Raw genomic sequence first — 16,186 nt, forward strand, 5'->3', positions numbered from 1 at the left:
TCTCATCATTGAGGTAACATTGGTTTTCTTTCTGTTTTTAAAGAAATAAGTTAATCATGCTGTTAAGAACAGCACTGCTATGATCATCTATACGATTTCGAACACTGCACACTTCAGTGTTTTGTCCATTAAATAAAATTACTGACAATCTTAAAAATGTAGAGTACATCTTCAGATAAAAATACTTCTGAAGTTTTATTAGCGGTGATAAGGTTTTAGGAATTATTGGTTTTTATCCTAAAAACTAAGCAAGTTTTTAGGAATTACTGGCTTTGAAGTCCACAACGGGTTGAATCAAGTAGATGGAAGTTGCGGGAGGAAGGAGAGGAAGTCAAACTGTGCTCCCTACTGTAACCCAGCATTATATTCTCAAGTACCCTTCCAAAATGCCCCTATAGCTGAGTAGCTTCCAAGTGCCAACATAGCTTCTGAAAATGTGACTTTAGAGAGCAATGTACAAAGGCTCATTCTTACAGTAACTAAGAATGATGGATAAAGCACTCTGAAAAAAAAAAAAAGAAAAATAAACCCCACCCAAGCATGAGACTAAGCAACACTGGATGAAATTGCATGGAATAAAGTAAAAGACCCTAAGAAAAAACTGAAATGTAATCAAATAATTTAATTCTTGCCCAAGAGTTAACGTAATATGATAAATGCAGCATTCCAGAAAAGTAGAAATTAAGAAGAAAGCAACATTAAAAGTAGAAACCAGGGTAGGTTTAGACTGGACATTAGGAAAAATTCTTCACGGAAAGAGTGGCCAGACACTGGAATAGGCTGCCCAGGGAGGTGGTGGAGTCACCATCCCTGAATGTGTTTAAGAGTCATTTAGATGTGGTGTTAGGGGATATGGTGAGGGGAGAACTTTGTAGAGTGGGGTTGATGGTTGGACTCGATGATCCCAAGGGTCTTTTCCAACCTAAATGATTCTATGAAATCAGAAAGTGAGGAAGTCACAGAAAAAGGTTAAAAACCACAGATATAGAAAGACTGGAATTATTAGATAATCCTATTGGCAGAAAAGCCATGGTTAAAAAACATAATCTGATCTTTATCTTAAGAATTTTTTCTTCTCCTTTTATATTAGGCACCTGTATAGTAGGATTACATGTAATATGCTACCAAAGTCAGCAGTATGAACAAAAAGTTAATTTCTGAAATGGGATCATACAAGTATCTGGAGAAAATATACGAGAAATACTGAATTAAAAGATGGGATGGCCATGAACATGGCCAGGAACACAGCCTATTTTAGCTCGCTAGTATTTTCAAATACATATAGCAAGATACAAATCGATACCCTGTGGCTCTCACCAGTATCTATTACACTGACAAAAAAAAACTTTCCTAGTCCTTGAAATACTTCTAGAAAAACAAAGCTTTTCTGCACTAATAAAGCATGACACTTAATCTATGTAGAATGACTGTATTCCTAATGATAGTGTGCTTTGCTTTGTAAACAAATTATTGTCTCTTATAGGCTGTTCACTGAATGCAATTCAGAAGCAAAATGAGCAATATACCACATCTAAGTATTACATACGAAGTTTGACACAGAAAAATACTAATTCCAGTCAACTTCTTGACCTCCTGTTATGAATAAAGCGCCCTCCTAGGTGCAGTCAGGCATAGCTATATTACAACCAGCTACTCAGCTGTACTGATATGGTCAGTTTCCCCCCCATATATACAAAGCCCTGTGAATAATATTAGACATTTATAAACATTACACATACGTGAGACAATTACAAGGGATGATACTTCAACAAGGCCAGTTGGGTATTATCTCCATTACATAAAAAAAGCCCCATCAAATGGAAAACATCATCGTTGTATCATAACACAACAAAAATACACTTCTCTGAAATACGGAGATAAGAGTTCTCAGTTCTCTTAGGCAGTGGAAGTCATGGACGTAATAGAAGAGGCATGACTAGTCTTTGCCGCAAGATGCCAGTTTTCCTTTTGACACCCTCTACCCCTTGAGCTCTGATTTGGCATTCGCAGTGGTCTGAGAGGAAATCATTCCTCCCACATTAAAGTAAAAGAACATTAGCCATTCCTGGCAAGGACATGAGCTGGAATATGAGAGAAAACAAAAAAAAGGATTTGACAGCTCTGTTGTCCTGCTAAATATATCCGCTACCTTTTCGCTTTTCTTTTGGTCCACATGATACATCTCTCTTCGCATGTCTTCACCAAATCAAAATTATCTTTCTGGGAATTGATGCCTTTCAGCATTTATTGCCCACTTCTACACACCACAGATGCTGCTCTATAGCCCTCTTCACCCATGCTAAGCTTGAGCACCTCTTTCTCAAGCTGTTTGTCAAGCCCTTCCATGCTAATCATTTGTGTGTGACAGACAACACAGGCAGAACCATAGCCTTAACAGTATTATTTGTTTACCTACCATGTTCAAAATCAAAAGTAAGCCTCAGCAAAGAAAGGTAAGATATTTTTGACCCAATGGCTGAATGGACTTATATTTCCCACCACTACCCTTGCAATTGTATTTCAGCTTTTGTGAGCCATGGGTTCAAGCCAAAGCAGAGGGGAAAAAAGTATTCTACTACTCTATTTGAGGATGAACCATACATGTTAAATCATTAGAAACCTACGTTTTTGCAGTAACATCCACGAACTGCCCTGGGCGGAAGTGAGCAGCATACAACGGAGTACCTTCAAAAGAAGAGGAGAGATCATGTTCAACTAAGTGCTGAAATCCCCAAACCACTCTCCAGTCATTACCATCCAGGGTAGATTACAGTCATAGGAAAGGAAACAAAATTTTGGTTTTATTCACACATTATTTTTTGTTCTTTATAAATCTTACTGACTAAAATAGATGCTTTTTAGTTACTACTTAAGCACGTTTCTCAGTTCCTAGCCCAATTTCAGATGAGTAGGGAAGAAGGGTTGGGGCTTTACTCAAATATGTTGCACTTCAGACATTGAAAGAGGTAAAGCCCTAAATGCTTAATTAGTTAAGACTCGCAATAAACAAACCTGGCAAGAAAACAGAACATGCCTCACTTACAGTACTATCACTTCAAAAGGTAAAGTTTTTTTTAAAAAAAAACAAAACAAAACAAACAAACACCCAAACCCTTCCTTTAAAAAAATGGGGTTAAGAATAGAAAAATGTTTTGCAATGCTTCCTCTTTGTTAAGAGGCAGCGTTTCCAAGCTAAAGACTGTGATAGAAGTACATCTTCATCCACTGGGGAATTACCTATACATTAGCCTTTAGCAGAAGTAGTGCTACTATCGGTCAGTGACATCACTCACCTGACTGCAATTACTCATTCACCTAAGTGCTTGTAGTATCAAAATTTTAATTTCAATTAAAGATTTATTTTGTCTTCAGCAATATTTTTCATCAAAGTGCAATGTTCTTTCATTAGCAGCTTTTAAAAGAAAAACAGAATTGATAACTTAGTTCATTATAAATGAACTTTAATCTGAAGATCCATGCAGCTGCATCTTTAACCGAGTTTCCAGCCTGTTATGTCAATTAAAAAAATGAAATTCTAATTGCTTCATGTCCACACCCATTTTCATGCTATTTTCAAATCTGTACGAATGCAAACTGAAATGATGTAAACATCTCCTAACTCTCAAGCATAAAAATCCTCACATTATTTCATGTTGTATTTATATGATCCATACACACCTGGGGCAAGATGCCTGTCAGCACCACACAGCATGTACGTGTACATCAAGTACAAAATCACGTACATGAAGGACGTTATGTACAAAGTAGACAGTGTTGTACAAAGTATACAGTTAGGTACAAAGCATAACAGTGCAAAATCACTTAATTGAAAACTTGCAATTTTGCTTTATCTCAAGCTTTTGCTTCCATTTGCCAGTCCAACTTCCTCTTCATGCTAGGTTTGATTTTTATCAGCTACCGCACTGTCTTAAAAAGGTCTTGCAAAAACCTTCTCTAATGGCAAATAAAGATGCAATATATTAAAATTTCCTACCCTACATAACTCTTGGGAAAATACCTGTAACTATCAAAAAGGACAAAATAAAAGCAACCTGAATACACTACCTAATAAAATCTTAAAAACATAAAACTTTTCATTAAATCCCCAAACTTCTAACACTGACTGAGAACATTTGTTATAACATGGTTTAATGCATTTTACTTTGCAAGCTGCCAGAAAAAACACCATATATGACAGCCATCAGTCCTATTTCTGAATGCAGCAAGAAGAAACAAACCTCAAAATGCCATTTGAGGCTCCTGGGAAACATTACCGCAAATTTCTTGGTGGCCCTCTCACAAGCATAACTGCAGAACTTCCAGCAACATTCATATTTATTCCCAACAAGTGAGTCAAGGTTAGACACATTTATTTTTTAATTCAACGCTCATACTAGCTAGTTTGGATTAGGCTTATTTCTAAGCAATGGAAACATACTAAGGAAATGGAAAAATCCTGCTTCTCATCACCTTGAAAGTAAAGCCCATTTTCTAGCTTTTTTGTTTGTGCTCAATGACAAAGAAATAAGAATTTCAGGAATTCCCATACAAAACAAAAATGGAATACATGTCATAACTTGGTTTAGATCTAAAAGAAGTGGCAGACATTAAATGATTATGCATATAATATTCAGTAGTTCAAAAAGATTACCTGGTTTAATTATAGCATCATCTGTTACATTAAATGTTGTAACCTTCTGCTTCCGTGGTACTCCAGCTTCTTTAAAAATTTCCATTGCAGACTCTGATTTCTGTAACAAAGAGCAGCCATAAAGAAGTAATCTTAAAATACCCAAGCATCAACCTCACACAGAAAGTGATTACAGACTGTCAACACCACTCAGAGAAACAGTTATATCATACTACACTTTTATCCTGCCACTAGCATTTTAACTCTATATAAAATTAATTTAAAACTCCTGTGTCTGCATTTTATTTTCTGTCCACTGGTTATCCAACAGCTACATCATATAAACAAGAGATATAAGAAGATTTTTAAGAGGGAAACGCATCATTTAGAATGTAAAATATATTACTGCTTTTTCATGACTTTCAAAGAGTTTTGTAGTGATTTAAAAGCATTTTCTCTTTTCCAAAGCTCCTAATGACTTACTTCCACAGCACCACAAACATAATTTATTTGATATAAATAACAAAACCATAGAAATAAAGTCTGGTATTGCAGAAACTTCTAGAAATGTGTAACTTCCCACACAGGAGAATCTAGAGTCTCTGGACAAAAAAGGAAAAATTTAGAACAACAAGTTTATGATTCATGTATTAAGATATACCGAGTACGCTCAGTGTCAAACTACTGCCAACTTACTAAAGAAGGGCTCTTCTTTTTAGAGGGGTCTGACAAAGTTAAAAGTACTTAAAGTTGTTCTCAGCTGCTTTGAGCAAGACACCTCACAGAACAGCTGACCACTGGGATGACACCAAGCAACGGAAACAGTGATGCAGGAAAACTATGGCCACAGGTAAAAAGCAATGCAGTTGATTTTTCTTCAAATGAATTCTCCTAGAAAGCAATTTAAGCATCTGACAATACTGTCACACTTGGATAGTCACATCTCTGAGGTTCAATTCTCAAAAGTTCGGTGCAGTTCTCTCTCTCTCAAAAATAATTTTGTGTATTTTAAGATAAAATAATGTGAATAACTTTAAAATCGTTACTTAGTTTATTTGGAAAATCTGCACGTTGCCCTTCCTTTTGTTTTTAAAAATCTGTTAAGTAGTGTTAGGAGAACAGAGGAAGTTTCATGACGAATGAGGTAGCAAGATGATGAGGATCTCTGACTTAGACACAAAACAGAAATTTTAACTTTATGAATCTGTCCTTATTTGAGGAAGAAGTGTGAATAAAAAGCCTTTGAGAGTTTAAATTTTTTTTGAGTGATTTGTTAACTTAAGTTCAGAGTACAAAAGACGTCAAATACCTTTTTTTTAAAAAAAAAAAAAATCATCAACTAACTACAGAATCTTCCCTAAGACTTCAGATATCAATGGAGGACAACAGCATTAAACTGTAGTACCATATATAAGAATTAAAAATAAAGTAACCCCCTTTCTCTTAAATGCCTGCGTATCAATCCTTTATTTCCACTGCTGACTTAGATGACAGCAAGGGGAGCTCTGGGCTCAGCACGGGTGCCTGGAAAAAGCTACCACAGTTGAAGAAAAACATAGTGAAGCCAAAGGGTAAAAACCGCTTACATCTCAAGAGTCCTACTATAGCCTTGCACTGTTCCACTTCCAAACAAGTTTTTCCTCAAGCAGTCAAGCCACAGAGATGTATTTCTACAAACAAAACTCTGCAGTCTTTACAAAGCCTTCCTAAAAAGCAATACTGAAAAGAACAGCAAGTGAATTCTCAGATGTTCTTAGTTTTAAAAAGACCGGCAATATCTTCCAGTATTACAGGAAAAGTATCTATATGGCCTCAACTTAAGGGAAGCATATAAAAATATTTTTGACAAAAAAAGCTTTAAAACACCGACAGAATTGTACTTTTGGGAATACTTTTGCATTAAAAAAACATGAAAAATCTGTTCACTGACAAACATCAAGCTAAAAAGGAGAAAAAAAAATCTTGCTAAAAATGCAATACCCCTTATCACTTTTAGGCGATTTGACACTCAAAAGAAATGCACATAACTCTTTGTTAGTAAAATTACTGAGGGAATCATTAGACTGAATTCATTAGAAATCAGTAGCTGTGAGGAATCTGAGGAAGACAGATGTTCCTATGAGGAATTAACAGAAGATAAACTGCTTATGTTAATACAATACAGTATGGCTCAGCTTGCTTTTAATTCTCACATTCAGACACTTCAGAGAGAAAAGAAACACATAAAGACTGATAAGCATAGGAGAGCAATGATTCAAACCTGCAGCTAAAACACAGAAAGATATCATTTGTTAGTACCTTAACAAGTAAAATTGTTCAGAATCCGTGTGCCAAATTCTTGGAAATTATGTAGTTTATAGAATGATGATAGCGACAACAACAGTACAAGGTTCAGTCTCAGGCCAGGTCCTCAACACAGATTTGTCTAAGGATATTTAATTAATAATTTATTAAAATGAGTTTACATTAAACTAAATTAATAGGAGCTAACTTGGAAAAAATTATGTCCAAGAGAACCATTAACAGAAGTCAAACTACTAAAAAATCCTTGAGTTGACTTTTTAAGTAGTTCTCCTTTGAAGAAATTTTCTTAATTCACAAGAGCTGTTTAAATAGAAGTTTTCTGTATTCCTCCTTGCTTCCTGCACATTTTTACTCTGACAACATTTAATCACTGCTAACGTCATCTTTATGAAAAGATCAATCTTAAGGAGTCTAATGTGCATAATTCAACTTGAAAATTATTATTCACATGATTCTTGCATGTCTTAAACCAAGGTAACAGGAAAGAAAAAACACATCTGTAGTTTCTCCATGAAAAATGTCACAGCTGGAAAGTGAAAATGGACTAAAGTGACAGGATAGATACCTGAAAAGTATAAGCAGTGATGGTGAAAGACAACCTAAACCCAGTGAATAAAAGAAAGATACCTCAAAATATAAGCCTGTCCAAAATCAGTAGAATATACTATAAAAGCCAACAGATTTATCAGATGAAAAAAGCTCCTTCTTCCTTTACCTCCACTAAAGCAAAGAGAAGTACACAGATTCATTTCGAGGCTCTGGGACAATCTTCTATTCGAAAAAGGGAAATATAAGTCCTCAAAAAGCCACAATCACCAACTGAGATAATCTGCTTAGTAATCATGAGTCCTTTTTTTTTTTTTTTTTTAATGGGCTAAATCAAACAAATGAGTGTCAGGATACTGCAGAAGTGAAAAGTGATTTTATAGAAGTAATGGATCATAAAACCCTCATTCCTTTGAGGGAAAGCTTTGTTCCTGCCTTGATCTACAATTCAATTTTCCTTTTCAGGAATGACAGCTCTGCTAGACAACCTCAGCCATTGAAGGTGGTTGGGAATTCCACATCAGGCATCTGGGATGTCTAAATAAGTGAGTGGTTTTGATATCACTTTTGATGAGCTACAATCAGGAAGCTATCTATCTTCCTGAAAATTTAAGTCTTAAACTTATTCATCAGTAAAACAATATGCAAATGAAACAATCTCCACAGACCTGTGGAAAAATTACAACTAAAGCTAATAAAACATTATGAAAGAGAAAGCAAGAGAACAAAGTCTTCTAAACAACTGATGAAGCTGGATAAATTTAGAACAGGCCATTAATGCGTGTATCTTGCAGTCCTGGTCTCGTATCGCATCTCCACAGACATGGCGAACAAACATGTTTCTAGATTGCTAATGGCCCTTCAGACCCTTTCATCGCCACAGGACACTGCATCTCACAGCAACTTACTAAATCCACAGCTTTCCTAGAGAATCAAGAGGTAAAACTTTCAAGAAGTTCTTCTTGCAATTCTCTTAGCCAAGAATCGACGCTAGCATTAGGAAATAAGCAAGGGCGGATGTGACAAAAGATCAGCTCCAAAGCATGCACGTCTGTCAATTAGTCTTGTAGAGAAGTATGCCTGTGCTACTTTTGTACTGTAATCACAACAGAACAACTATTCTAACAAAAATACGCGAAGTGGTTCACTTACAAAGAAAGGAGATGCATTTTTGCCTCCAACAAGTAGCTTAGATGTTTTTCCACCCGACTCTTCCTTAGAAATATATCTTAAAACATGGCAATCTTGCACCTTAAAAAAAAAAAAAGTGTTTATTTGATTATAAGCAGGTGAGTACACTCTGAGACTATAGTAAGAGATTATGAAATTCAACAAGGGCAAGTGTAGGGTGCTGCACCTGGGGAGGAACAACCCCATGCACCAGGACAGGTTGGGGGCTGACCTGCTGGAGAGCAGCTCGGTGAAAGAGACCTGGGAGTCCTGGTGGACAACAGGATGACCATGTGCCAGCAACATGCCCTCGTGGCCAAGAAGGCCAACAGCATCCTGGGGTGCACTAAGAAGAGTGTGGCCAGCAGGTCAAGGGAGGTCATCCTCCCCCTCTACTCTGCCTTGGTGAGGCCACACCTGGAGTACTGTGTCCAGTTCTGGGCTCCCCGGCTCAAGAAGGACAGGGAACTGCTGGAGAAGGTGCAGCAGAGAGCTACCAAGATGATTAGGGGACTGGAACACCTCTCTTATGAAGAAAGGCTGAGGGATTTGGGTCTTTCCAGTCTGGAAAAAAGACAACTGAGGGGGGACCTTATCAACGCTTATAAGAGTGGGTGTCGGGAGGATGGGGCCAGGCTCTTTTCAGTGGTGCCTGGCAACAGGACAAGAGGTAACAGGCACAAACTTGAGCATAGGAAGTTCCACCTAAACATGAGGAGGAACTTCTTTACTTTGAGGGTGGCAGAGCACTGGAACAGGCTGCCCAGAGAGGTGGTGGAGTCTCCGTCTCTGGAGACAGTCAAAACCCGCCTGGACGCATTCCTGTGCAACCTGCTCTAGGTGACCCTGCTCTGGCAGGGGGTTGGACTAGATGATCTCCAGAGGTCCCTTCCAACTCTACCATTCTGTGATTATCAAAATAAGTGAAACAAAGTCAATCTCTGTTTTCATTTGTATCTATATAACAGGAGATACAACCTAGAAGCAGGGGAGTGTGTTACCTTTTTACCATAAACATTATTTTTCCAACCAATTAAAGGCTTATTTCAGAAAAAAAGTATTAGTAGAATGCAAACTGTATTTTCATAAATGTGTTAGAAATTGAATAAACTTTTACAGACATCTTTTGTCTTCAAGATGTGCAAAATCCCTACTGTAGGCTGTGTGAAAGCATACAGTAAAGGCCCACATTTTAGACTTCTGCTCCTTTGCCCTGTAAACCCGGTGCCCTTCACAGCCCCTGTTGATCATCTGGCAGCAACAGGTCACTGAAACAGCTTCATCTGCCAGAGAATATCAAGGAGCAGCTTCAAGGCTACAAAGGCTCAGTAACCAAAGTGAAACTAATCCCAAAGTGCCTGCAGCTGGGGGAAAAAAAAAAAAAAGCAGTGAAGCAGGGTAGTTACCCCAACTTTATGTTGCCTCCCGTCTCCCCTCGCCTAAGCAATACTGAACACAGTTCTACAGCACTTGAATAACTGAAGTGAAGACAGACTGCTCCTAGAAAGTTTAGGATATAAACAGAGAACAGGCACAATGCAGGGCTGAAAGAAATCTTTCCTTTCTTTAGGGATTTTCTACTCTGTACAAGTGGCAAGTTTCACTTTTGCCTGAAACTTCTGGTTAATGATCGGAATATGCTATAGGAGATGAAATTAATTATGATTTATTTCACCTTAAGTAGCGTGACAGCGTGTTTTTTTCCTGACTTGGTCCATATTGGCATCATTCCCAGTTTTACTGCAACAACACCAACTCTGATGGAATCTGCAGATCAAAAGAGAACATGGATGCAACTCCACACTCAATATTTAGAAGAGCCCATCTCTTAACTTGCAAGGTCCCATTAACTCAAACCTTTCCTAAGGAGTTGAGGAAGGAGAGAAAACATCGCTGACTCCCTGTGGGTAGGCTGGGAATAACCTGTTCACTGTTTTTAATTCTATTTGCAGTACAGTTCTATTTGTTCCAGTTGTGTTTGACAGAACATGCACAACAGTTCCCCATTAAGTTCAGAACAACCAACACTTTAGACTTTTTTTTTTTTGGTAGAAAATACAACACTCATGTAGTTAGTTTCACTCATGTGGTTAGTTTCACTAGAGCCAAACTAACTACTGAAAAGTTTATTGTAGCAGGTTCCTCTCACCCTGACCTCTGTACATTTTTGTCACTGTAACTGCACAGCAAAGGCAACCTGTCAAATCTGGCTACTGACAGCCCACGGCATGAAAAACAGAACACTTAAGATGAAGAATAAATGCTTTAAAGTTTGAAAAATGCTCTTTGTTCCAGTTTCCACTGTCATACCTGAGGATCTGCTCATGGATTTGCAGACTCTGCTGTTTGCTGTCAAATGATGTGACCCTTTTGAAGACTCAAAACCTTTATGTTGTGTTACAGTCGGTAAGACATTAGGAAAAGGTTCTTCACTGAGAGGTTGGTCGGTCACTGAATAGGCTCCCCAGGGAAGTGGCCACAGCACCAAGCCTGCCAGAGTTCAAGGAGTGTCTAGACGATGCTCTTAGTCATACGGTTTAGTTTTAGGTAGTCCTGCGAAGAGCAGGGACCTAGACTCGATGATCCTCATGGGTCCCTTCCAACTTGAGATAATCTATGAATTACTGAATATAAGTGGGGTGTATTATATACTACAGTTTTTCTTCAGAGTCCAGCAATATTTACAAGAATATTTTCAAGTTCATATACTTTATACTCTAGGGAGTCTTTTTGGATTAATTCATAGCTTATTATCCTTTCATTGTGCAGTCAAGCTGGGACTGGCCAAGCGCTGATTAGGACTAAAACCTAAGTTCTTACAACATTCCTAACCTCTTGTGATAGTTTAAATTTTTAGAGCTTTTTCTAAAGCTTTTTTAATCTAAAATGTAAAGCTTTTAGATTAAAGCTTTTTAGAGAACTCATGTATTACATCTACTTATTTACTAGAAGATGAGTTGGATGATTGAGGTAAAAGCAAAAAGGAAAATACTTTACAAGACACAATTCTGACGTTACTGACTGCAGCAACACAACACCAATAATTCCAGCCAGAGTTTGCTATTTCAGAAGAGATTCTTTCTCACCTGGTTTCCACTCATTCAGTGGCCACGGCTCATCTTTCAGAGGGCACAGCTTGCTCGCTGTCTGCGCTTTGTACTCTTCCGCAGTTATCTCCTTGAGGAACTGGACATTCTCTTCAGAAAGATGCTCATGCCACCACGTTGCACTGTTAACGTGCCTGACTACAAAGCCCAGCTGCCCCCTTTCCAATGGTGGGAAAAAGTTTTAAGTGTCTTATCAGTTCAAATGACGTCACATAACACGTACGTTTGTAATGTAATACATACTACATAGTCATATCACTACATTATACAGTCATAAAGACCAATACTAGCAATCTATTCAACGACCGTCACTGAAACTGGCCACCCCTGACCAACAGCACCTAATTATTTATCATGCTCTCATCTAACTTTCAAAACATTCTAAAATACACCAAACGGGGGGCAAGCAACAGCAAATCAAACAACCACTCCTTCTATGACAAAAAAAGCTAGATCTGTAAACAAAGATATAGCAGTGGGTGTTGTTTACTTTAACTTTAGCTTGGCTTTGAACACAATCTCCTGTGGCAATCCTTCTATCCAATCTGGGGTGTTATGGCACGGATGGCAGGACTATCAGATGGGCAAAAACCTGGCTGGATCATCACGCTGAAAGAGTCACATTTAATGGTTTGCACTCTACCAGAAGGCCAGTTACAATCAGAGTTCCTCAAGACTCTATCTGGGGACTTGCCCTGTTTAATATCTTTATCAGTGACCTGTAAGAGGGCATGAGTGCACCCTTAAGTCTGCAAAATTAAAACTGAACTGAAGGGAACAGTTGATAATGCTCACGGTTGTCCCTCTGCCAGTCAGGCCAACAAGGGACCTGATGAAATTCATGAAGGAGGGATGCAAAGCCCCACACTTGGGATGGAAAAACCTCTTGCAACGGTAAAGTGTGTGACTTCAGCAGAGCTGCTCCCCAGCCAGGCAAAGGACCTGGGCGTCCTAGGGGCACAAAAATGTAAAAAAGGAGCCAGCAAGCTCCTGGCAGCAATGAAGGCTGACAGCAGCCTGAGCTGTATCAACAGAAGCATGGTCAGAAGATCCAGGGAAACAGTTTTACCATCCTTTCTTCAGTACTCCACGTAGATCACATCTGCAACACTAAATTCAGTTTTGAGTCCCCAGAACAACAGGGATATTTATTGCTGAGCGAGTATAGCAGTGGTACACAAAAATACAGAGGCTGGAGCACTTGCCCCAAGAGGACTGAGGTAACCGTACTTGTTTTAGTCTGGAGAAGAGGTGGCTTAGGGGAGACCTGACAGCAGCTTTTCAATACTTATGAGAAGGCTCCTGACTAGACAGAGCCAGGCCACGTCTACCAAGGTGTGTGCCAGGAGAATGAGAGAATTGGTATAAACTGAAAAAATGGGTCCTGATTTGACATAAGGAAAAAATATTCAGCCTGAGGACAGTCACAGACTGCAACGGGGGCCCAGAGACACTGTACAGACTCTGTCCTTGAAGGTTCTCAAGACCCAACCAGACAAAGCCCTGAACAACTCAGTTGACCTCAAAGCTGGCCACCCCATGAGCAGGTTAGACTAGGAACCCCCTGAGCTCCCTGACAGTCCCAACAATGCTCTGATTTTACATTCTCTGCTAAACAGGTTACTGTACTGCCATAATTTTTGTGAAGGCTAAGAAAAGCTTGAATGCTCCTCAATCCTCTGCAAGTACAATGAAACAGAGCATTGAACAATACCGTTAGCGACTGCACGTGGCTAATTGTAACAGCTGGCTAAGGGGACTCAAAACACAGTAGGGCAAGTCGCTTCACTACGAAGCGAAGGTGCTTTGGTTGCAAATATGCATCTCCTGCCGTAATTCCCACAGAGGCTGGGGCTATCACTAAGGCCTGGCTGCCCAGCAGCAAACCGGGGCCCCACCACCTTCGCACATGGAAACCTTCCGGGCGCTGCCAACAGGCTCCAGCCAGAGGCCTCGCCAAACGGCGGAGACCAGAAGCTCCGCCGAGGGGAAGGGGCCGCCGAGGCGTCCGTCACTCCGGGGCTGCGACAGAGGCCGGGTCCCCCTCTGCCCCCCGCTCTACCCGGCCCTCCCCGCCCGCCGCCCCGCGACGCACCCGTCCCCGCAGCAGCCCCTTCCCCTCCCAGCCTTTCCACTACCTGTCGCCGGGAGCCCCCGCCGCCGCCCGCAGCGGCCTCCCTGGCGCCGGCGCGGCCGCCCACAACCGGCGCCCCAGCCGGGCCAGCAGCCCCCAGCCCGCCATGCCGCGAACGTTAGGGGAGCCGCCTCCGGCTTCCGGCGCGGCCTGGTCCGACGCTGAAAACCTCCCGGTGCTGCCTCGGAAACAAGGTTCCGGCTCGCGCACCCGGCGGCGGGAGGGAGTTTCCTCAGAAGTTTAACGTAGAAACTCCCGAACCAACCCAAAGACGCGGTCGTGCGTCAGCCTTGCTCCGCACCGCTGGCTCCAGCGGGACGGGTTACTCCCCTCCTTTGCCGGCGACCGGCTGGGCGTCTCCGTGCCGCGGGGCTGCCCGAAGGCCCCGCTGGTCTGGGCTCCAGCTCCCGCGGCCGATGGGGCTTCTCTGACACTGGGGGTGGGAAGAGCTCAACCAAGGGGGCGATGGGAGAGGACGTGCAGAAGTAGCCGTGGGCACCCGTTCCCCTGGACCCCCACCAGCGCTGCCATCACTCCCGTGCCAGCGTTCTGTCCGCAAGCTGGCGGAAGCCCAACAAATTCGGCCCATGGGTCTCATCTCCTGAATAACAGGCGATAGGACAAGAGGAAACGGCCTCAAGTTGCTCCAGGGGAGGTTTAGGATGAATATTAGGAAAAAATTTTTCACCGAAAGGGTTGTCAAACATTGGAACAGGGTGCCCAGGGAAGTGGTGGAATCACCATCCCTGGAGGTGTTTAAAGGACAGGTAGATGCAGTGCTCAGGGACATGGTTTAGTGGTGGTTTTAGCAGTACTAGGTTAATGGTTGGACTTGACGATCTTGAAGTTCCCTTCCAACCTAGACAATTCTGTGATTCTATAAAATAAGGGTCAATAAGGGAAAGTGTCAGTGGCAGGTGAAGTTTATCGCTGTCAAGCACCGCTTAGGCACACAGGGTTGCAGGACGTTCGCATGGATTCAGAACACTCCCCCCACCATGCTGGCGTCGAGCGGGCACCTGGGGGGTTTGGGCAGAAGCCCAAGCTTCCAGCTCTGGAGCCCTCAGCACAAGAAGGACATGGACCTGTGGGAGCAGGTCCAGAGGAGGGCACAAAGATGATCAAAGGGCTGGAGCACCTCTCCTATGAAGACAGGCTGAGAGAGCTGGGGTTGTTCAGCCTGGAGAAGAGAAGGCTCCGGGGAGACCTTACAGCTGCCTTCCAGTACCTGAAGGGGGCCTATAAGAAAGCTGGGGAGGGGCTGTTTGCAAGGGCATGTAGCGATAGGACGAGGGGCAATGGCTTTAAACTAGAGCAGGGTAAGGTTAGATTAGACATTAGGAAGAAGTTCTTTACAATGAGGGTGGTGAGACACTGGAACAGGTTGCCCAGAGAGGTGGTGGAGGCCCCGTCCCTGGAGACGTTCAAGGCCAGGCTCGATGAGGCTCTGAGCAACCTGATCTAGTTAAAGATGTCCCTGCTTACTGCAGGCGGGTTGGACTAGATGACCTTTAAAGGTCCCTTCCAACCCAGCACATTCTGTGCTTCTGTGATTCTATGATTTATCAAATGGCTGCAGGGTGCGGGGCTTCAGGCGCTGCTTGTGAGTGTGTAGGCCACGTGAGGGTGGGAGGGCAACATCTGTGGCAGGTATTATATTTAATGTTGTAGTCAGCGACATTACTGGTAAAGTTAACGCAGGCGGGCCAGGCAGAGGATTTCGGGGCAGCCTGGCACAGGGCTGGTATCTCTGCCTCTCTGGCTTCAGTGAGATCTGGCAGTTGTCTGTATTCAGAATTAATTCACCCTTTCTTCTAAGCAGGGCACCAGCACGGCTGACAGTGCACTAGGTAGGACAGTGAACGGGTATGAACCCAAGGCTCCCTTTTGGTTTCACAGAAATATCTTTTTTAAAGATATGTGACCGTTCAATGTGGCCAGCCAAAGTCCATCATTGCTTCTTTTCTTTACCCTGCCTCTCTGTTTTCTTCCCTGCTGTGGTATGTGTGTGCGTGTGTTGCACTCGAGGCTTGTGGCCAGCTAACCAGATCCAAGAGAGGCTGTAGGCACCTCAGAGTAGGTAACAGTGAGCATAATTTTGACATTCGCACCCAAAACTGCGATCCAAAAAACTACCCATAGCTTTTATACACACACGCCTGTATTTTCTCTGTGGCAAATGGCACTTCCTGTAAATAAAGGGAAAAAACCAACCTGAGAAATTTAACCTTATCCTAGGAGGCCTCCAGCTCATCCTTCCCATTCCAAAAAATGTGACTGTAAATGTACCAATGC

General features: G+C 41.6%; 1 protein-coding gene across 1 annotated transcript in view; it reads right to left on the reverse strand.

The window, feature by feature from the left end:
* The window catches only part of MRPL3 (mitochondrial ribosomal protein L3), a 35,993-nt gene extending 21,922 nt beyond the window's left edge, over positions 1-14,071 (reverse strand). Inside the window, exons 1-6 of the mRNA XM_063325302.1 lie at positions 13,896-14,071; positions 11,737-11,915; positions 10,326-10,417; positions 8,633-8,731; positions 4,652-4,751; positions 2,625-2,685 (exon numbers count right to left, since the gene is read on the reverse strand). Coding sequence (XP_063181372.1) covers positions 2,625-2,685; positions 4,652-4,751; positions 8,633-8,731; positions 10,326-10,417; positions 11,737-11,915; positions 13,896-13,999 — 635 coding nt within the window. The 5' untranslated portion in view covers positions 14,000-14,071. The remainder of the gene's footprint in view (positions 1-2,624; positions 2,686-4,651; positions 4,752-8,632; positions 8,732-10,325; positions 10,418-11,736; positions 11,916-13,895) is intronic.
* Positions 14,072-16,186: the final 2,115 nt, after the last annotated feature.

This window comes from Chroicocephalus ridibundus, chromosome 2, assembly GCF_963924245.1.
Source record: "Chroicocephalus ridibundus chromosome 2, bChrRid1.1, whole genome shotgun sequence".
NCBI classification, from domain to species: domain Eukaryota; kingdom Metazoa; phylum Chordata; class Aves; order Charadriiformes; family Laridae; genus Chroicocephalus; species Chroicocephalus ridibundus.